The following is a 22,150-nucleotide window of genomic DNA, read 5'->3' as shown; positions in this document are numbered from 1 at the left end:
ATGTCGTAATAGGTAGTCGCGAGTCTGTTGAGAAAAGTAGTACACTAAACCATGCTCGCTAGATTTGTGTGGTGTTTTTGTCTTTTTGAGCTGCATTTGATCGGCTCCACGTTAACAAATATGTGACAAAGTCATTTCCTTTCATTTTTTGATTCGTTCACCGCATAGTCATTACTGGAAAGTCACGTTAGCAGCAAGCTAGGTCAGGAACCGGAGGACCGAGTCACTGAACGGGAAGTGACAAAACTCAGTCTTGCCCCACTGCCTGCACGCTGGCTGCTCATTGGCCACACGTGGAAGTGAGTGACATACGCCCTGATTCTGTTTCCGGTCCCTCCCCTGCCCGCGATGAGGCTGGCGTCTGATTGGTCGTGTGCGATGTCAGAAGACGCTGCCGCTTGCTCAACGTCCTCCCACGCAGTGAACAAGCACCAATTTCATAGAACGAATCAGTGCAGATGGTGATTAGTTCGGTCTCGTTCACCCAAACAATTCGTTCAAAAAGAACGAATCGTTCGCGACCGATACAACACTATTACAAAGAGTAAAGAGGGTCGGGATGACAACTGCCTTGCTTCATGGCCATCATTGCGTAACTAGACCTTCCGGGACATCTTCAGCACCTGGCGTCTGGACTTTCGTCTAGACCTTCGAGGACAATTTTCCATTCGAGGACATCTTCCATGGCCGCAGCATTGCCTAACTGAAGTGTCTGGGTCATTCTGACCATTTTTTACCTGTGGCCTTGCTTACACACGTGTATTTAGTTATTCCACCTACATGCTCACACATAGCCAACCAAAATCACATGGGTGTCTCCAGCTTGCTTTCCCCCCTCCCTTTAGGGCAACACCCTTCTGTGTCAGGACAAACCCCTAATAAAAGAGAGAGCAAGTGTTTTTTTTTTTGGTGACTATACAGCGTAATCTAGCACTCCTCTGTCTTAGTCCCTCTTTGCTCTCCTTGGCGAAGAAAACTGAGTGTCTTCTCTCCTTATTTTTGGGTAATTTTACAAATGTCTACCTAAGGGTCTATTTTTGAACAGCTTTGAAAAAAAAATAGTTAAAAAAGTTAGCATTTTATAGCATTTAAGCAAGCGGACTTTTGCTATGTAAGTTAGCCAATTGCTCTTTTGTTGCACATAGATCCTCGTTCTATTATTTTTTTCATACCGTTTGCTCATCTCAGGTATTTTCATTTTTTATGTTCCTTATCCGATTACTCGATTATACAAACTAACTACTTCATCGATTAATCGACTACTAAAGTAATCGATAGCTGCAGCCCTACTGAGATGTGACCGAAAATTCGGCGCCGAAAACTATCGGCCAAAAATAGCTAAAAATGCAATTTCGGTTGAAATGTTTTGAAGACCGAAAGTTTACAATGGAGTCGTGTGAAGAAATAAGTCCCACTTGTGATGACAGCGACAGGCAACACGCTGGCTGATGCCATCTTGCAAAAACGTATGGCTCAAAGCAAACATGTCCACGGTTTGGAAGCATTTTGAAGTATCAAAGAAAGATGCTCGGATAGCAGTCTGTAAAATCTGTTCCGCTGAAGTGTCTCGAGGGGGTACAAAGCCAGAGAATTTTTCCACCTCAGGTTTAAAGTGCCTGCGACAGCATAAAATAAAAAAAAATCAAATAGCATTATTATGCAAACTCGAAACTTACTTTGAGACGATTCAACTATGTACAACAATTTGGCAAACTCCAGATGACAAGAAATTAGTCTTTTAATCTGCTGTTTAGCTAAACCTGTCATTATAGGGCTCTAGCGTCCCCAGCTGGAGGATGGCATCGGCAGGATCACGATTTCAGCTGATTTAGAATACAGCCCATTGAAAGGGAAGATTACTTCACAGAGCAGCAAAATGTCATGATTGTTTCAATCTCTCTACTCCAATCTCTCTACTCTCTTCTTACAGGATATTCTTTCAATCAAAGTATTTTTCCCCAATTGCTAAATAAATGGTATGGTCATGACAAAAAACAGTCTTGTGCTAAATAGAATATGAAATATAATTATAATAATATATATGTGCTAAGTAGGAATATGAAATATTAAAAATGCATTTATTCAGTACGACAGGGGAACGATTACTGCCTAATGGTCAAAACATATGTGAATAGTCTGTTGCCTGGCACATGATGAGGGCAGAGGACCGAGGGGGTGTGCGACAAGCCGCCGGTCGAGTGGCTTTCTCGGTGGACAGGGAGCATTGTCAGCCACAAAATAAAAGCCACCTCCTCATTAAAACGTGTGCCATGATCGCAGCATTTGAGATAACACAAAACACGTAGTTAGTCACTTCCTCGAAAGTCCAATGGTCGCACGGTTGTCTGAATTGTTTTAGCCAACGTCCGTGGGGAACGGGAAATTTTTGAAACCCAAAAAGGCTCACGAGCCCCTTCCTGGTGCAGCAACAAAAACCTGCAGCACATTTGGCCGGCGTGAAGCGAAAAATAAACAAATTAATCCGCAAAATCACCTGAATCCGCAGTCCGTCTGCATGATATAAAGCAATGCTGTATTGTGAGATGCTGACCCGAGTGACGTCACATTTGCATTCTTCCTCAATCCAGGAAGTCACTCATTTTCATGGCGCGAGATTAAAAAAATTGAATATATAAATCGATCGTTTCCGCACACATCCAAGCGGTCCATTTTATTCAGGAGCATAAAATACCGCGTGAAATATGAAATAAACATGCTTTTTTGCTGGCAATGGCACGTTATTCTGCCACTTGTCCTACAAAAAAAAATTATTAGCATAAATGTGCATTATTCCAACTTTTGGCACAGTGTTTCCAATATTATTTTATTTATTTATAATTTATATTATTTTCCAATATATTGTTGTATCGCCATATAGTGACATCTTCATTATCGTGAGCCTTGTATCGCAAATCATATCGAACCTTGAGGTACCCAGAGGTTCCTACTCATAGTCGGCATCCACTGCGGCCTGGAAGCAGAACCACTCCAGGCAGGGACCCGCGGTCGCGCTTCTGTGCGCAAGTTATTTTTTAGAGCGAGAGAGGAAGAGAGATCGTTCATAGGCATGTTTCCATCTTTCCTGTTGAATCATAAGGATATTTGAAATAAATAATAGACTTAAATTTGTTTGGCTGCGTTATTAATCACTACTGCATGATGCATCGATAATCGTTCGCGATCGTCGTTCAAAAATCGAATCATAGCACCCCGAATCGTAATCGAATCGAATCGTGGGGTGCCTAAGATGGCACACCCCTGGTCAATACCGTGAACATCGTTCAATAATCAAATCGTAGCACACTGAATCGAAATCGAATCGAATTGTGGGGTGCCTAAGATGGCACACTCCTAGTTTGTTGTCATCCAATCCAACACAAATTAATTGAAAGCGTTCGACATCATATTAAAATGAGGAAGACATCAGCAAAAAGGGTCTTATAAAATACATGAAAAATGAGCCAAAGCCATATACTATGTATGTGCGGAAGGGAAGCAGAAGAATGGTGAAGGGGAAACGATATCGTCATCGCACACACCATATAATTGTCTGCATTAGTCTAACACATATACAGTGCCTTGCAAAAGTATTCGGCCCCCTTGAATCTTGCAACCTTTCGCCACATTTCAGGCTTCAAACATAAAGATATGAAATTTAATTTTTTTGGCAAGAATCAACAACAAGTGGGACACAATCGTGAAGTGGAACAAAATTCATTGGATAATTTAAACTTTTTTAACAAATAAAAAACTGAAAAGTGGGGCGTGCAATATTATTCGGCCCCTTTACTTTCAGTGCAGCAAACTCACTCCAGAAGTTCAGTGAGGATCTCTGAATGATCCAATGTTGTCCTAAATGACCGATGATGATAAATAGAATCCACCTGTGTGTAATCAAGTCTCCGTATAAATGCACCTGCTCTGTGATAGTCTCAGGGTTCTGTTTAAAGTGCAGAGAGCATTATGAAAACCAAGGAACACACCAGGCAGGTCCGAGATACTGTTGTGGAGAAGTTTAAAGCCGGATTTGGATACAAAAAGATTTCCCAAGCTTTAAACATCTCAAGGAGCACTGTGCAAGCCATCATATTGAAATGGAAGGAGCATCAGACCACTGCAAATCTACCAAGACCCGGCCGTCCTTCCAAACTTTCTTCTCAAACAAGGAGAAAACTGATCAGAAATGCAGCCAAGAGGCCCATGATCACTCTGGATGAAATGCAGAGATCTACAGCTGAGGTTGGAGAGTCTGTCCATAGGACAACAATCAGTCGTACACTGCAAAAATCTGGCCTTCATGGAAGAGTGGCAAGAAGAAAGCCATTTCTCAAAGATATCCATAAAAAGTCTCGTTTAAAGTTTGCCACAAGCCACCTGGGAGACACACCAAACATGTGGAAGAAGGTGCTCTGGTCAGATGAAACCAAAATTGAACTTTTTGGCCACAATGGAAAACGATATGTTTGGCGTAAAAGCAACACAGCTCATCACCCTGAACACACCATCCCCACTGTCAAACGTGGTGGTGGCAGCATCATGGTTTGGGCCTGCTTTTCTTCAGCAGGGACAGGGAAGATGGTTAAAATTGACGGGAAGATGGATGCAGCCAAATATAGGAACATTCTGGAAGAAAACCTGTTGGTATCTGCAAAAGACCTGAGACTGGGACAGAGATTTATCTTCCAACAGGACAATGATCCAAAACATAAAGCCAAATCTACAATGGAATGGTTAAAAAATAAACGTATCCAGGTGTTAGAATGGCCAAGTCAAAGTCCAGACCTGAATCCAATCGAGAATCTGTGGAAAGAGCTGAAGACTGCTGTTCACAAACACTCTCCATCCAACCTCACTGAGGTGGTCATAGTGTGGCGTTAATCTTGTACATCTTCAGCATACCAGGATCCGTGTATGTTGCAATGAGTGATAGGCTTTCTGGTAATCAATATAAGCAGTGAGCATGTTTGTCTGTCCGGTTTTACAGTCTCATGTGACAGTTCTGTCCCCCTTCAGTTTCTCTCCCCTAAGAGAGAGAGACATGGAAAACACCATAGGGCCCATGGGCCCGAGGTGCGGCTTTTGAGAACCCTGAGCTAGGTTCTTATACTTTAATTGCAGGTTCTTTAAAATTAGCAGTAATACTTCATAAAAAAAACTAATATGAATACATAAACAAAATTGTGAAAAGAATCAGGAATGAACAATATGAAGAAAAAAAAAAAAGACAATTTTTTGCCAGATTATCCTGGCCAAGGATCACACGACTTAACTTCATCTAAAATCATTTTCATTCTAAATCAGGTGAGTCAGTTCTTTTGACAATAGTGTGAATACAATTCACACACGAAACCGACAAGGCACTCATACAGCACCAAAACTACAAATCCTCAACTGGATTTGAGGAAGGTCCACAGATTACAATCGTCTTGCACGCACAACTGATGAATCAGCACGGTTGACATGCAGGTAAAATCGTCGTTAGCCACCGCTTCTCACACATCTCTTAACCTGATCCTTCTGATTGAATCGTTGACCACAAACTGAGCACAAAAAAGGTTTTTCACCATTGTAGGTTCTTATTTGTTGTATTAAGGTTTCCCTTAGAGAATCTGACCACAAATTGAGCAGGAAAAGATTCTTCAGTGTGGATTCTTGTGTGTGTTCTTGTTAGGTTTCCCTTTGAACGGAATCCTTAGCCACAACTGAGCATGAAAAAGGTTTTTCTCCAGTGTGAGTTCTTGTGTGTGCTGTTAAGTGGCTCTTGCAACTGAATCTTTGGTCACAAACTTAACAGTAAAAAAAGGATTTTCACCAGTGTGGGTTCTTTTTTGTATTAGACTTCCCTTGTAAGAGAAGCTTTTGCTACAAACTGCGCCGGTAAAACATTTTTCTCCAGTGTGGGTTCTTGTGTGTGTTGTTAACCCTTTACCACCGAACGTGTCGGAGGCAACACATTTACGCATCTCATCTTTGAAGCCTCAGCACGCTGTAAGTAAGTCGCCCACATGCCGCTGGTTCGTCTCATTTGAAAGTGCGGAAGTTGAGGTCCACGCCAGTTTTTATTTGAAGACAATCTACCAGGTAAAACGGGAGAAAATGTCATTTGAGTTATTAATAAGCATTAAAACGCTGCATGGACTATGTGTTTCTCTCCGTATTTACATAATTTCATGTCCTTTTTCAAAACCGAAAGCAGCACGAAAGACTACATATCCCAGGAGAACCTAATGCGAACATTTTTAATAAATTGCCGAGCGAGGCGCCACCTAAGGAAAGGGAGACATGGGAGCGAGCGACGGCCGGTTGGATTGAGCGAGTGACTTTGAAATGTGCGGAATACATTAAAAACTAAATTTAGTGCAAGCTAATGCAATATTTCACCACCTCAAAGAAGAAGATGAGCCATATTAATCGTCGTTTTCCTCCGATGAGTCGGCGAGTTAGAAGAGTGACAGGTTGACAGCAGTGTGCAAATGGGAGAAGAGTAGGCTGTGTGACGTAGCTCCGTGTCCTGTTCAAGACGAAACTGTGAGTCGCATTCCTGAAAAAATTGAACTGAACAAGTTTATTGTGTTTAAAAAAAAAAAAAAAAAATTAATGTTATATTTAATTTTTTTCCCTTCAGTATACATCTTTTCAATTTGTATGTAGACGTGTGTGTTTGAGAAGCTTGATTGCCTGTATATACACTTAATGTGATGGGTAGAATACCTAACCTCACTAAGACGTATCCTACAAACCCTTTTTGTGTTAGATGATACATATGTACTTATATATATATATATATATGCGTTTTCCCAATATTTTACACTGTATATAACCTGTTTTGATCAGCGTATGTGTAAAGGCCAAAAACGCCGATGAACATACCTGCTGTTTTTGTTGGATTGTCAAACATTAACAGTCTTATATTTTTCTATTGAATTTTTATCTTAACAAGTTGAAATAATATTATCAAGCTTCAAAACGGTTGGTCGAGCATGTTTGGCTGTCAATGGGACATCAACATTACAAATTTTGGGTCCAAAATGTTGATTGTAATTGGTCAGTGAAGAAAAAAAAAACAGTTTGGGCTAAGGTATTAGTGTCCTGAAAAAAGGGACCCAACCTGGCCATTGTGAACAATTTTTCTTTGAAACATAAAGGCAACATCAAAGGCATGAAAATTAAGCCAAAATTGACTTAGGTGTTAAAGGGTTAAGTGGCTCTTGCAACTGTATCTTTTGCCACAAACTGCGCAAGGAAAAGGGTTCAGAATCAGAATTTTAGAATTCATTCATTGTGTCCAAAAAGGAGGAGGTTTTCTCCAGTGTGGGTTCTTGTGTGTGTTGTTAAGAGTCTCTTGCAACTGAATCTTTGGTCGCAAATTGAGCAGGAAAAAGGTTTTCACCAGTGTGGGTTCTTGTGTGTTTTTTCAGGCTTCCCTTCTCAGAGAATCTTCGACCACAGACTGAGCAGGAAAAAGGTTTTTCTCCAGTGTGGGTTCTTGTGTGTTGATTTAGGTTTCCCTTGTGAGAGAATCTTCGACCACAGACTGAGCAGGAAAAAGGTTTTTCTCCAGTGTGGGTTCTTGTGTGTTGTTTTAAGTGATGCTTCTGAGAGAATCGTTGGCCACAAATTGAGCAGGGAAAAGGTTTTTCTCCAGTGTGGGTTCTTGTGTGTGCTGTTATTTGGCTCTTGCAACTGAATTTTTGGTCGCATACTGAGCAGGAAAAAGGATTTTCACCAGTATGGTTTCTTGTGTGTTTTTTCATGTTTCCCCTGTGAGAGAATCTTAGACCACACACTGAGCAGGAAAAAGGTTTTTCTCCAGTGTGGGTTCTTGTGTGTTGTTTTAAGTGAGGCTTCTGAAAGAATCGTTGGCCGCAAAATGAGCAGGGAAAAGGTTTTTCTCCAGTGTGGGTTCTTGTGTGTGTTGTTAGTTGGCTCTTGTATCTACATATTTTGCCACAAACTGCACAGGTCAAAGTTTTTTCTCCTGTGTGGGTTCTTGTGTGTGTTGTTAAGTGGCTCTTGCAACTGAATCCTTGGTCGCAAACTGAACAGGAAGAAGGATTTTCACCAGTATGGTTTCTTTTGTGTTTTTTCAGGTTTTCCTTGTCAGAGAATCTCTGACCAAAGACTGGGCAGGAAAAAGGTTTTTCTCCAGTGTGGGTTCTTGTGTGTTGTTTTAAGTGATGCTTCTGAGAGAAACGTTGGCCGCAAACTGAGCAGGGAAAAGGTTTTTCTCCAGTGTGCGTTCTTGTGTGTGCTGTTAGTTGGCTCTTGTATCTACATCTTTTGCCACAAACCGCACAGGTAAAAGTTTTGTCTCCTGTGTGGGTTCTTGTGTGTGTTGTTAAGTGGCTCTTGCAACTGAATCTTTGGTCGCAAACTGAGCAGGAAGAAGGATTTTCACCAGTATGCTTTCTTTTGTGTTTTTTCATGTTTGCCCTGTGAGAGAATCTTTGACCACACACTGAGCAGGAAAAAGGTTTTTCTCCAGTGTGGGTTCTTGTGTGTTGTTTTAAGTGATGCTCCTGAGAGAATCGTTGGCTGCAAATTGAGCAGGGAAAAGGTTTTTCTCCAGTGTGGGTTCTTGTGTGTGTTGTTAGGTGGCTCTTGCAACTCCATCTTTTGCCACAAACTGCGCACGTAAAACGTTTTTCTCCAGTGTAGCTCCCCATATGCCTACGCCAAGTAAACTTATTAACAAAGGTTTTCCCACAATGAGAGCATTTGGGTTTGACGTCACTGTCAGCTTTCTTAAGACCTTCATCCTCACTGTCAAGCGAGTGTGACATGGCATCTTCGCAATCTGATAGTGGAGCGGTGAAACTGTCAGCTTGCAATCCTTCTGTTGAGCTGCTGCCGCTTGGAGACACCGCAAGTCTGCTGGTCTCACTCAGGACCTCTTCACATTTTAAAAGCTCACCATCTGGCCTGGTGACATCATCCTCCTCTTTAACATATGGCTCTACCTCTAACATAAGCTCTGGCTCCTCCTTTTTGATTGGAAGTTGTTCTTCCCTCTTTTGTTGTTGATGGTCGTCTGGCTTTTCCTTTTTCATTTGCGGGTGCTCAACTTCCTCTTTAATGCCAGGAGACTTTGACTCCTGCCGCTCACGACAAAGATATTTTCTGAAACCTGCAAGACAAAACAGAGACAAATTATGAACTCCAAAAATCAATAACATGTTGGATGTACATAAAAAAATCATGGAAAGTATTTCCACCTGATTAAATGGCTCCTTTCCAATTTGAAGCACTTGTATTGCACCCAATAGTGTACCTCACGAATGCTATTTTTAGACGACAAGGCTGCGTGACGTCACCATAGTAAGCCGGAAGAAGTGCGCTCGCATACAACCCATGCTAGTACTGCTTGTTTTCTGCCGGTAATCTTTCAGAAAAGAACAAGCTGAGGAAACACTGCGGGTATGGAACTTGTAGAAATGACTGTAGACATTATGACCGTCCACATATGAAGGATGTTTTCGTCATACGTTTCCCGAAGCCAAAAACTCAGAGGGGGGTGGGGGGGGGATGGGGGGAGTGAACAATGGATTAACATGTGCGGACGTCCAAAAGACCAGTTTAACACCAGAGCAAGGTGAAGCCATTGATCTTCATATGCAGAGGATATAATATATAAGAAAGACAAGGCATATGGGAGTAAAGGATAGCCGTTAAAACAGGACAATGTCATCGTCAGTGGCGTAAGGCAACGCATACAAGAATAAGGTGTCAATAAAAAAGCTACCTCTGGATAAGGTCTGCTCTTTTCCCTGTCTTTTTCAGCCCTCGACACTCAAGCCATCTGTTTAACTGAACATTTGTATGTTCTTCCACATCTTCACTAGTGAATTTGGCATCAGAGACATCATTCTTGAACAGAATCGATTGATTTAGCTCAGTAAACATCACGTTCGTACACTATTTACATGCATTTAGCATGAGGGACAAACGTGAGTTTGACCCCCTCTAGCAACAGTTGCTAACGTCATGACTATTAATGAGCAAAGGTGACGTGTTGTGTGCGGTACGCTATTGACCTTGCGCAAAAGCGCCGTTCCCCAGTTACAGTTGCCAAGCCGACAAGCTTCCTCACTTCAACTGCACAGCCATTGCAGGCAGATGTATACGGGAAGTGTTTTAAACGATTTATTTTGGAGCAATACCAGTGCAACATTCTCCAGACTGAAGCAAAAGGGTATGGAGTCACAGGAGTGCCAACATTAATAGGAAATACAAAGACAACCAATAAAAGGGAACATTTACCAATGTAGTCAAATAACAGCCATCAGTAAAAGACAACCTTTGCAAATGCAGACATATAAAGACAACCAATAATAGACAACTAGTTTACAAATGCTTTCCCAATTGTGATTTTGCTTATTACGTTTTGTTATTGCAATGTACTTGATGTCTGGCGCCGTCTCGGAAAAACAAAAGCCCCGACCATACCAATGGCCTTGGGTGGAGCATTTGTTTTTCCGATTGTGCAAGAGTTCAAGTCATTTTGGAAAAGCAAAGGGGCCCGCCCATAATCCGTCCAGCATGACTAGTTGATACTCAATTGCACCATTCCCATGTTGGCACAGCGCTCAGTGCAGGACACCGGGAGCAGAAGCAGCATCACAGGCAGAAAGTAGATGCACATTTATCGGGAATAAAGAAAGGAAATGTAAACATTACCAAGGTGGACGAATTGAGAAGTGTTCAATGAAAATTATTAGGAATTGCTCAGTATCGAATCAGAATCTACTTTCCTTCGCTTCTGTTACTGTGATTAGCCAACCATTCGAAACAGCAACCTTCTGAATATGAATTGAAAAATGTTATATGCGCTACCCTAGACCTACGTCCGGACCTGCGGCGTCATGATTATAACTGAAAGCTGGCTTGACCCGCTCATTCCCGACGATGCAGTGCAGCTAGCAGGTCGCGCTAGCCACCGGCAGGACAGAGATGCTGAGTCCGGTAAGAGCAGAGGAGGCGGGCTATGTGTTTACCTTCACAATGACTGGTGCAACAGCAGCAGGGTTATCGCTCGCCACTGTTCTCCGGACCTGGAAGCATTCTCAGTTTCCTGCAGACCATTCTATCTACCCCGTGAACTGAGTGTTGTCATTATCACTGCTGTCTACATAGCTCCAGATGCTAACGTTAGCGCCGCCCTCGGTCACTTAGCAACCATCGTAAACAAACAGCAGCGGGCCCATCCTGACGGTGCACACATTATAGCAGGAGACTTCAATCAGGCACGTTTGTGTACAGCTCTCCCTGACTTTTACCAGCATGTGAGCTGCGCTACGAGGGGGAAAAATACCTTGGACCATGTTTATTCCAACATCAAGCATGCTTACAGGGCTGTTTCTCTCCCTCATCTGGGCCGGTCTGACCACCTCTCTCTGCTCTTGTTTCCCCACATACTCCCCCCTCGGGAGGTCACAAAAGCCAACCATCAAATCCATCAGAGTGTGGCACGAGGATGCTCTCTCTCAACTACAGGACTGCTTTGATGACACATACTGGGATTGATTCGACCATGGAGACCTGGAGGAATATACTGAGACTGTGTTATCATACATCCAGTTCTGCGTTAACAATGTTACAGTCGTTAAGCACATTCGTATATTTTCCAATCAAAAGCCCTGGATGACTCGCGAAGTTCAGAGTCTCCTTAAAAATCGTAATCGCGCCTTCAGGTCAAAAGATAAGGCACTCCACAGCACTGCCAGAGCGGAACTGAGGAGGGGCATCAAGGTGGCAAAGGAGGCCTACAGGAGAAGAATAGAAGCCCATCTATCACAGAACAACCCTCGGAGGATGTGGCAGGGGATACAACACATAACAAACTATAAAGGCAGCGGCAACAGCACCACACATGCTGACGCCTCACTGGCTGAGGAGCTGAACTGTTTCTTTGCCCGTTTTGAGGCTAACAAGCCCGCTCCAGTATCCCCGCCCCCACCAGCCTCCGACACGCGCACACTCTCACTGCAGGAACACGATGTAAGGCGTGTCATGAGGTCTTTGAACCAGAGGAAAGCTGCTGGACCGGATGGGGTTCCAAACAGAGTACTCCAGTCCTGTGCTGACCAGCTTGCTGGCGTATTTACCAGGATTTTCAACATCTCCCTGTCACAAGCCTGCATTCCACCCTGCTTAAAAACAGCCACCATCATTCCTGTGCCGAAACAGTCAGGCTCCACAGACCATAACAACTTCAGGCCTGTTGCACTCACTCCTGCTGTGATGAAGTGTTTTGAAAAGATGGTCTTGCGTCACATCAGAGCCAGCCTTCCTCCCTCCTTTGATCCTTGTCAGTTTGCCTACAGAGCCAACCGGTCAACTGAAGATGCTATCGCCATAGCAACCCACACAGCACTGAGCCACTTGGAACAACAGCAGTGCTACGTCAGGATGCTTTTCATTGACTTCAGCTCCGCATTCAATACCATCATCCCCGACATCCTGGTGACCAAACTGCTTAACTTGGGCCTCCTCCCCTCCATTTGTTCCTGGGTCAAGGATTTTCTGATTAACCGCTCACAGTATGTTAAACTCGGCCACTACACATCCCATACCATCAAACTTAGCACTGGAGCCGCTCAAGGCTGCGTGCTGAGCCCGCTTCTCTATTCCTTGTATACTCACGACTGTACACCTGTCCACTCATCAAACACCATCATAAAATATGCTGATGACACAACTGTTGTTGGCCTCATCTCCGGAGGAGACGAAACCGCCTACAGAGATGAGGTACAGCGACTGTCAGCGTGGTGCTCGGAGAACAACTTGGTTCTGAATTCCACCAAGACCAAGGAATTAATAGTGGACTACAGGAAGGTGCCTGCCTTGGAACCGGCACCTCTCTGGGTAAACGGAGTGCGTGTGGAGCGTGTAAAGACCTTTAAATTCCTCGGCGTACACCTATCTGATGACCTCTGCTGGTCAGCTAACTCCTCGGCCATAGTGAGGAAAGCTCGCCAGAGACTCCACTTTCTGAGGGGCCTCAGAAGGAACAACACGGGCAAGGAACTAATGACTGCCTTCTACCAAGCAGCTATTGAGTCCATCCTCACCTACTGCATCCCAACGTGGTATGGAACCTGCTCGGTAGCGGACAAAAAAAAAATCACTGCAGAGGGTGGTGAAAGCAGCAGAGAAAATTATTGGCTCCTCTCTGCCACCTCTGGAGGACATTGCTGCTGCGCGACACCTTAAAAGAGCTAGGAACATTATTAAAGACTCTTCCCATCCTGCCCATCACCTGTTTGAACTGTTGCCCTCTGGCAGGAGATATAGGGCGATGAGGTCACGTACAACTAGACTCAAGAGTTTTTTTACCTAGGGCCATCCGCGTTCTTAATACTGAACAGCACTAATTCCTAATGATGCTGCTATGTAGCGACTTTTGCACAATAATTTATTCTTGTCTTTTATTCAGTGATATGTTTTAGTTGTGTGTTATTTTATAGTCTTGTGTTTTATGGTCCCACGGAGTAGCTTTCCAATTTCGTTGTTTGCTCTGCTTGCAATGACAATAAAGGAATTGAATTTGAATTGAATTTAAGACCCACGATAAACTGTCAATTTCCCCACTGACAAAACAGAGGTACCCCCGTCTGGATAAGCGGCTCGGAAAATGAATTAATAAAAAACAGGAGGTGTTTTCTGTGGATTTGATTTCATCATCATGCCAAACTTTATATATGAATGCATTTTACTCTGCTTGGAAGAATAAATCCCATGATTCTCATAGGAATATAGTAATGAAAGCCTGTCGGCTAATAGTTCAATTTTAGTTCAAAGATGTGTGTCTTTTATGCGGCCCAGTCCATGATTTGTAAATCCATTTTAAAAAAAAAAGGAAAGAAAATCATGAAAAGTTCTAGCATTTTGATAACAAATCGCTTTTTACCCACTTTATTCTTCTTCTTGCCACCGCGGTCATGCAAAACACAACTCTATACACTCGCAGCTCCGAAGTCCACCATCGTGTTGCCGCATCTGGTGCACCAACAGGAGCACCGCGCCGACACAACAGTCAACACAGCATAAGCAACAACCCCACTTTCAACTTGTTCAAAAGTCATTTCTGTACATGGTTAGGGTTTACTTTTTTCTCTTCATTGTACTTTATTAAAAGATGTACAGTTCATGGACAGAGTTACTCCTGTAGCCCTTAACTGCTTTGGTTTGCCAGGATTAACCAATTTTGATCGATATAAAAGGCACATTGGATAATAAGGCACACTGGCTGATTTTAAGAAAATTGAAGGCTTTCAGGTGCGCCTAATAGTGTGGAAAACACGGTAGTCTAACAATGAGGTAACTTAGTTACCAACTCAGTTATTGAATGGGAGAATTAAATTCTTAGTCAAAGTAATAACTAACTACTTTTTTAAAGTAAGGTAAAAAACACTGGTCACCGAATAAAAATCTAAACTAAAGGAAGAGACGTTATGGAGCTCGGCATGCGCAGGTGTGAGATTCTGACAGTATGATAACCTTCAAGAGATCCATGGACATAAAGACTTGGATTCTTAAAAGATAAATGCTAGTATGAGGTAGAATAATTCTATATTAAAACTCCCCTCAATGTTTTTATTTTTAGAAAATTAGTTTAACTAGTAGGTCGTCAAACCACGGACGCAAACAATACAGACATGACATTTCTGCTCCACTTTTTACACATGGAAGCATTTGTAAACATTACTCTTGAATACGTCCCGAGTAGAAAACGCACAATTGTTAGAATACGGGCACAACAACAACAAAGACTGCAGCAAATGTTGGGCGGCGGTTTGAAGGAAAGTCAGTCTGGAGGGATGTGGAATGCAGACAGTTTTAGCCCCCGAGTATCAGTTGTGCGAGAGGAAACAATGAAGTGCATGATGATGACAATGGCTTCTCTGTGCGTTACCTCAAAAAGCCACAATGCAATACAGCAGAGATAAAGATGTTGGCATCATCTTCTGATTTTTTAATATGAGAAACTTAGTCAAAGGTCTCAAAAATTTCAATTTTTTAGCTCACTTTTAGTGTCAAAATTTGCCCAAACGCTAAAACATCCCCCACCCCTTAAAAAAAAATGTTGACATTTTTTACATTTGGCAAAATTCGGGGTCTCGGAACGGAACTTCAAGGCACACGAGTGTTTTCCGCCACGTGCTTGTCTTTCGCACGATCATAGTGCACATGCTTGTTCTTCAGACGGTCACTCAACACAAGTTTCCGTTTCACAAGTTTACCCATACAGTGGGGGCAAATAAGTATTTAGTCAACCACTAATTGTGCAAGTTCTCCCACTTGAAAATGTTAAAGAGGCCTGTAATTGTCAACATGGGTAAACCTCAACAATGAGAGACAGAATGTGAAAAAAAAACAGAAAATCACATTGTTTGATTTTTAAAGAATATATTTGCAAATCATGGTGGAAAATAAGTATTTGCTCTATACCAAAAGTTCATCTCAATACTTTGTTATGTACCCTTTGTTGGCAATAATGGAGGCCAAACGTTTTCTGTAACTCTTCACAAGCTTTTCACACACTGTTGCTGGTATTTTGGCCCATTCCTCCACGCAGATCTCCTCTAGAGCAGTGATGTTTTGGGGCTTTCGTTGGGCAACACGGACTTTCAACTCCCTCCACAGATTTTCTATGGGGTTGAGATCTGGAGACTGCCTAGACAACTCCAGGACCTTGAAATGCTTCTTACGAAGCAACTCCTTTGTTGCCCTGGCTGTGTGTTTGGGATCATTGTCATGCTGAAAGACCCAGCCACGTCTCATCTTTAACGCCCTAGTTGATGGAAGGAGATTTTCACTCAAAATCTCTCGATACATGACCCCATTCATTCTTTTCTTTACATAGATCAGTCGTCCTGGTCCCTTTGCAGAAAAACGGCCCCAAAGCATGATGTTTCCACCCCCATGCTTCACAGTGGGTATGGTGTTCTTCAGATGCCATTCAGTATTCTTTCTCCTCCAAACACGAGAACCTGTGTTTCTAACAAAAAGTTGTATTTTGGTTTCATCTGACCATAACATATTCGCCCAGTCCTCTTCTGGATCATCCAAATGCTCTCTAGCTAACCGCAGACGAGCCTGGACGTGTACTTTCTTCAGCAGGGGGACACATCTGGCAGTGTAGAATTTGAGTTCCTGGCGGTGCATTGTGTTAATGATTTTTCTTTGTTACTGTGGTCCCAGCTCACTGTAGGTCATTCACTAGGTCCCCCCGTGTGGTTCTGGGATTTTTGCTCACCGTTCTTGTTATCATTTTGACGCCACGGGGTGAGATCTTGCATGGAGCCCCAGATCGAGGGAGATTATCAGTGGTCTTGTATGTCTTCCATTTTCTAATAATTGCTCCCACAGTTGATTTCTTTATACCAAGCGTTTTACCTATTGCAGATTCAGTCTTCCCAGCCTGGTGCAGGTCCACAATTTTGTCTCTGGTGTACCTTCGACAGCTCTTTGGTCTTGGCCATAGTGGACTTTGGAATGTGACTGAGATTGTGGACAGGTGTCTTTAATACCGATAATGAGTTAAAACAGGGCCCATTAATACAGGTAACGAGAGGAGCCTCGTTAGACCTCTTTGACAGCCAGAAATCTTGCTTGTTTGTAGGTGACCAAATACTTATTTTCCACTCTAATTTGGAAATAAATTCTTTAAAAATCAAACGAGATTTTCTTTGATGAGACTTGATTTTGATGAGATTTGAGATGAGATCCCCCCCCCCCCCCCATTCTGTCTCTCATGGTTGAAGTTTACCCATGTTGACAATGACAGGCCTCTCTACTCTTTTGAAATAGGAGAACTTGCACAATTGGTGGTTGACTAAATACTTATTTGCCCCACTGTACATGTCTTGCGCCTTAAACTCGCGCTGATGTGCCAATGTCAAAATGCGTCAGTCAGTCACATCGTCAAACAACAAGGATTGGAAACACTATCGATAAAGACTAAACGGATTGAACGAATGCCACCAAATGACAGTTCCTGCTTCTTCAGAAAGAGCCCCGCACTCCCCTAAAGGTGAGTAACGTGATACTCACAGAACAGCGAGTGTGATATGAAGTCGTCACTCTCTGATGATCGAGCGATGAGGTTGTCTGCTCTCTCAGTCGAACCTCCATCTTCGCCCTTCAAGGAATCACTAGTCCACTTGGGGATGTCCACCACCTCCACTTTAACATATTGCGGGTGCTCCTCCTTTTTGAGGGGATGAGGTTGCTGCTGCTCCTCAATGTGGGGGTTCACCACTCTAATGAAATACTCCTCCTGCTCCTCTTTAATGTGGACACATTTTTCCTCCACCTTCTTGACGTATAGCGACTCATCCTCCTCCTCTTCTTCTTCCAAGCGAGCAGACTCCTGGCATTCAGGATGATGCGCTTGACTGACATCTGCAAGACCAAGACCAAAGTCACACATGGGCCAAATTTCATTTCAACTTTAGCCATATTATGTCCAAAAATATTTACTGTTTCAGAAATATGCCTCCGTGACAATTTTTTTATTTATTCGTATCTCTTTGTCAGCCAGTACGACACAATATAATTCAAATTGCTTGACATTACATTTTAGTACCTAAGACTCAAACATAAGTAGGGATGTCCCGATTGCATACAGTGTATCACAAAAGTGAGTACACCCCTCGCATTTCTGCAGATATTTAAGTATATCTTTTCATGGGACAACACTGAAAAACTGACACTTTGACACAATGAAAAGTAGTCTGTGTGAAGCTTATATAGTAGAGTTCATTTATTTTCCCCTCAAAATAACTCAAAATATAGCCATTAATATCTAAACCCCTGGCAACAAAAGAGAGTACACCCCTATGAAAAAACGTACATCCCTAAATGTCCAAATTGAGTACTGCGTGTCATTTTCCCTCCAAAATGTCATGTGACTCGTTACAGGAGTGCTGTCAGCATTGCTGCAGAGATTGAAGAGGTGGGGGGGGGGGGGGGGTCAGCCTGTTAGTACTCAGACCATAAGCTGTACTCTACATCAAATTGGTGTGCATGGTTGTCACCCCAGGAGGAAGCCTCTTCTGAAGACTGTACACAAGAAAGCCCGCAGTTTGCTGAAGACATGTCAACAAAGCACATGGATTACTGGAACCATGTCCTATGGTCTGATGAGACGAAGATTAATCTATTTGGTTCCAATGGTCTCGAGCATGTGTGATGGCGACCAGGTGAGGAGTACAAAGATAAGTGTGTCATTCCTACAGTCAAGCATGGTGGTGGGAATGACCCCCCCACCCCTTTAATCTCTGCAGCATTGCTGACAGCACTCCTGTAACAAGTAACATGACATTTTTGAGGGAACATGACAAGCAGTACTCAATTTGGACATTAGGGATGTACGTAGTTCCCATGTGGTGTATTCACTTTTGTTGCCAGGGGTTTAGATATTAATGGCTATATTTTGAGGGGAAAATAAATTAACTTTATTATACAAGCTGCACGCAGACTACCATAATTTTTGGACTATAAGGCACACCTGACTATAAGCCGCACCCACCAAATTTGACACAAAAACAGCATTTGTTCACAGATAAGCCGCACTGGACTATAAGCCGCAGCACTCCTCATTGTATTATGGAATATTTACACCAAAAGATAGTAACCGGTAACACTTTATTTGACAGCGGCACCGTAAGACTCATAAGACCAAATGAACCACCATGAAGCTTTGAACCAATGGGCTGAAAAGCTTCATTGCTTCGAGAAGCTTAATTTGCCCATCACTGCTCCAACTGCTGTCAACACTGTTGTCGTCCAACATGCCTCCTAGCATGCATTGCAGCACTACAGATGTAAATAACAATCAAAATTCATGTTCTCTGCAAATTATTTCTTCAGTTACTGTTTTATTTTCATTTATTGCTATAGATGGTATTTGGTAACTCTTTATTTGAAAGTGGCCCCATAAAACTGTCATTAGACAATCATAATTATGACATGACACTGTTATGACAATTAATGAATGCTTATACCAGATGTCATTTAGTGTTATACGGCAAATTATCTCACTTTTGAATGGATGTAAAAGATCCGAGCTGAACATAAATGGAGATAGTGACATAGTTTGCCGGATGACACTTAATGACATCTGTCATAAGCATTCAGTAATGCCCATGATAGTGTCATGTCATAATTATGACAGTCATAAGATCAAATGAACCACCATTGCTTCAAGAAGCTTCATTTGGACATCACTGCTCCCTTGGAGAGACAGTCAACCTCTGCTGCCACCTGCGTCAACACTGTTGTTGTCCAACATGCCTCCTGGCATGCATTGCAGCGATACAGATGTAAATAACAATCAAAATTCATGTTATGTGACAATTATTTCTTCAGTTGCTGTTCCAGTTGTTTCATTAATTGCTAGTTATGGTATTTGGTAACATTTATTTGACAGTCGTGCCATAAGACTATCATAATTATGACATGACACTGCCATGAGCATTAATGAATCCTTATGACAGATGTCATTTTGTGTCATCGGCAAATTATCTCACTTTTGAATTGATTTAAAAGATCCGAGCTGGATATAAATGGAGTGAGTGACATAGTTTGCCGGATGACAATGACATCTGTCATAAGCATTCATTAATGCCCTTGATAGTGTTATAATTATGACAGTCTTATGACGCCGCTCTCAAATAAAGTGTTACCTATTAACCCAAATAAATAAAAAAATAAGCCACGCTGGACTATAAGCCGCAGGATACTGAGGGAGGGAAAAAAGTAGCGGCTTATAGTCCGGAATTTATGGTACTTTTCATTGTGTCAAAGTGTCATTTTGTCAGTGTTGTTCCATGAAAAGATATACTTAAATATCTGCAGAAATGAGAGGGGTGTAGTCACTTTTGTGATACACTGTATTTCTCTGAGTCGCCCGATTTTGAGAATCCACCGATACAGAGTCCCGATCACATCCCGAAAAAAAGTGTGGTTTTTTTAACAAAAGTTCCAAACATGTTACTCTCCCACTGTGCAGTCTTCATAATATGAATTATTATTAAACAAGAATAACGAAGAAAAATTACTGTCTTTATGAAACACTTAATTGAGTGAGTCCACTCACGCTTTGACGCTCACGCTGCAGAGAACAGCCTACCACGGACACAATGAGTTGCCACTAGGGATGCAAAAATACTCGATTTTGTATTGAACCGTTGGATATGCACTCTTCGGTTCAATACGCAAAAACATTTGATCCAAATGAAAAGCTCCCAAAATGTATTTTCCGAACTTTTCGCTAAAATGCCCGGGGCGTAGCCAAAGCTGAGCGCTCTGCCCTGAAAAGCTCCTCTGTGCAGGCAGCCCTTCTCCCCTCCACCCCCTAAACTGCCCAGAGGGTGGGGTCGACAAAGCTGCTTTTGGTTGTGGCTAGGGGTGCAACGGTTCAGTTAGCCCACGGTTCGGTTTGAACCTCAGTTTTGGGATCACGGTTTCGGTTCGGTTTCGGTTTGCGTTTTGCTTTTTGCTTTTTTTTTTTTTTTTTTTTTTTTTTAAACTGCCTTTATTTTGATTTTTAAAAAATGAAATAAACACTTAAAATGTAAACATTTTAGACTGTTAAAATGCCTCAGCTCTTTGGCAAGTGTAGTGACTGACTACTGAAATACACACACAGTAGTAAAAAAGTTACTTGGCAAAGTAACTGGTGATACCTTTCATGTTTTTTTTTTTCATTAAAAAAAAAAAAAAAAAAAAAAAAAAACATAGTAACCTTTGCTATGTTTGGAGGTCATTTAATGTTGTGAATCAACCGATAAAGTTAATAAAATTGCTCCCGTTTTTGCCTTAGTTCCCTTCCGTCTACTTTCGACATGTGAAAATTTTATAACTATTTCATCCTTTAAAGATAGGCTCAAGTCAAGATTTTGCCGATTTAGGAGTATTTTGGATAAAAAGTTGCTTAGGTTCGCTCGGAAGGTTTACTACAACAGAGCCTTTCTGAGAAGTATACTGCTCTAAAAAGGCGGCTGTTTACTAACGCTACCGAGTGTCATTTCGCTTGTAGTTCTATATGCATGAGATATCTAGGCGTAGATTGTATGATGTCGGCCACGGTCAGGAAATTGGAGCCACCTAGCCTAGCATCGCGTTTGCTACAGTGTCTCAACAAACACTTTTTCGTGTCATTCAAGTATTAACGAACATTGGCTCCTTGCAGAAACGATGACCAAATCCGAACGGATGAAAAAAAACAAAAACGCAATGCACGAAAAACGTGCAGATTTTGAACGTAACGGACGGCGTACACATTTAAAAACCAGTGCTCACGTGTACAAATTACGACGAGACCGTACAACTTGACAGGTATGAATTATAGTGGACCGTCACAGTTCGGTAGTAGCACTCTGTAGCACGGGACGTCCAACTATCAGCGGTCAGGGCGAAACTATGTGCTTTCGTGAAATCATCTTCAATGGCTTTGCGTGCCATTTCTTAAATGTCGGGGATTATGTTGTGGGCGAAATATGTCCGCGAGGGAACAATATAACGCGGGTCAAGCGTTGCAATTAAATTAACGAAGCCCGCATCTTCAACCACGAAATATGGTTGCATGTCTTTTGCAATGCAAATCCCCACTGCGTGGGTTATTTTCTTGTGTTTTTCTGACCTGATATTGTAAGGCTTTTGGAACGCCTCTTCTATAGACCCGTGTGTTTTCACTGGTGTCATCTTCGGGGTTGTCCTGCTCTGAGAAAACGATGTCTGTGGGTTATGCCGGCTGAAGTGCTGACTGCTGAGTCATGTTAGAAGTCTTGCAGTTTGCATAGGGAACAAGCGCTGAGCAATGCTTGCAAATTGTTTTATGTTTTTTTCAATATTTTCTCTCCGTCTGCATTGTAGTCCACGGGGAAACCGAAATGTTGCCACACCGCAGATTTGAAAGAAGCCGGTGCTTCCTCAAAATTCGGTCTGTCGACTCCTCCGCTCGCCATATTTTTTTTTGTTTTCTTTCTTGTTTCACTTTCACCTCGCTCGTAAGCGAGAGAGGGCGTTACTCGGCTCCTATTACACAGGTGCTTGACAGCGATTGGACATTTACTCGTGGGGCGGGAATTTCTCCACAGCTGCGCTTCACGTCACACACAGGCACGCAGAGTTTGACCAATTC

General features: G+C 42.4%; 1 protein-coding gene across 2 annotated transcripts in view; it reads right to left on the bottom strand.

Annotated features, from left to right (window-relative positions):
• Positions 1-22,150, bottom strand: part of LOC130928935 (oocyte zinc finger protein XlCOF6-like) — a 42,081-nt gene that overhangs the window by 2,539 nt on the left and 17,392 nt on the right. Inside the window, exons 2-4 of one of the 2 annotated variants that reach the window (XR_009066762.1) lie at positions 17,056-17,406; positions 7,391-9,127; positions 6,385-6,511 (exon numbers count right to left, since the gene is read on the bottom strand). Coding sequence is in view for 1 of the 2 variants with exons in the window: in XM_057855765.1 (XP_057711748.1) it covers positions 6,441-6,511; positions 7,391-9,127; positions 17,056-17,406 (2,159 nt within the window). In the remaining variant the exon portion in view is untranslated. Of the gene's footprint in view, positions 1-5,455; positions 6,512-7,390; positions 9,128-17,055; positions 17,407-22,150 lie in introns of those variants that run through there. The other variant, XM_057855765.1, reaches the window with a different exon arrangement.

This window comes from Corythoichthys intestinalis, chromosome 13 (assembly GCF_030265065.1).
Source record: "Corythoichthys intestinalis isolate RoL2023-P3 chromosome 13, ASM3026506v1, whole genome shotgun sequence".
Taxonomy (NCBI): Eukaryota; Metazoa; Chordata; class Actinopteri; order Syngnathiformes; family Syngnathidae; genus Corythoichthys; species Corythoichthys intestinalis.
Note: the sequence above shows the minus strand (reverse complement) of the source record. Positions and strands in the feature narration are given on the sequence as shown.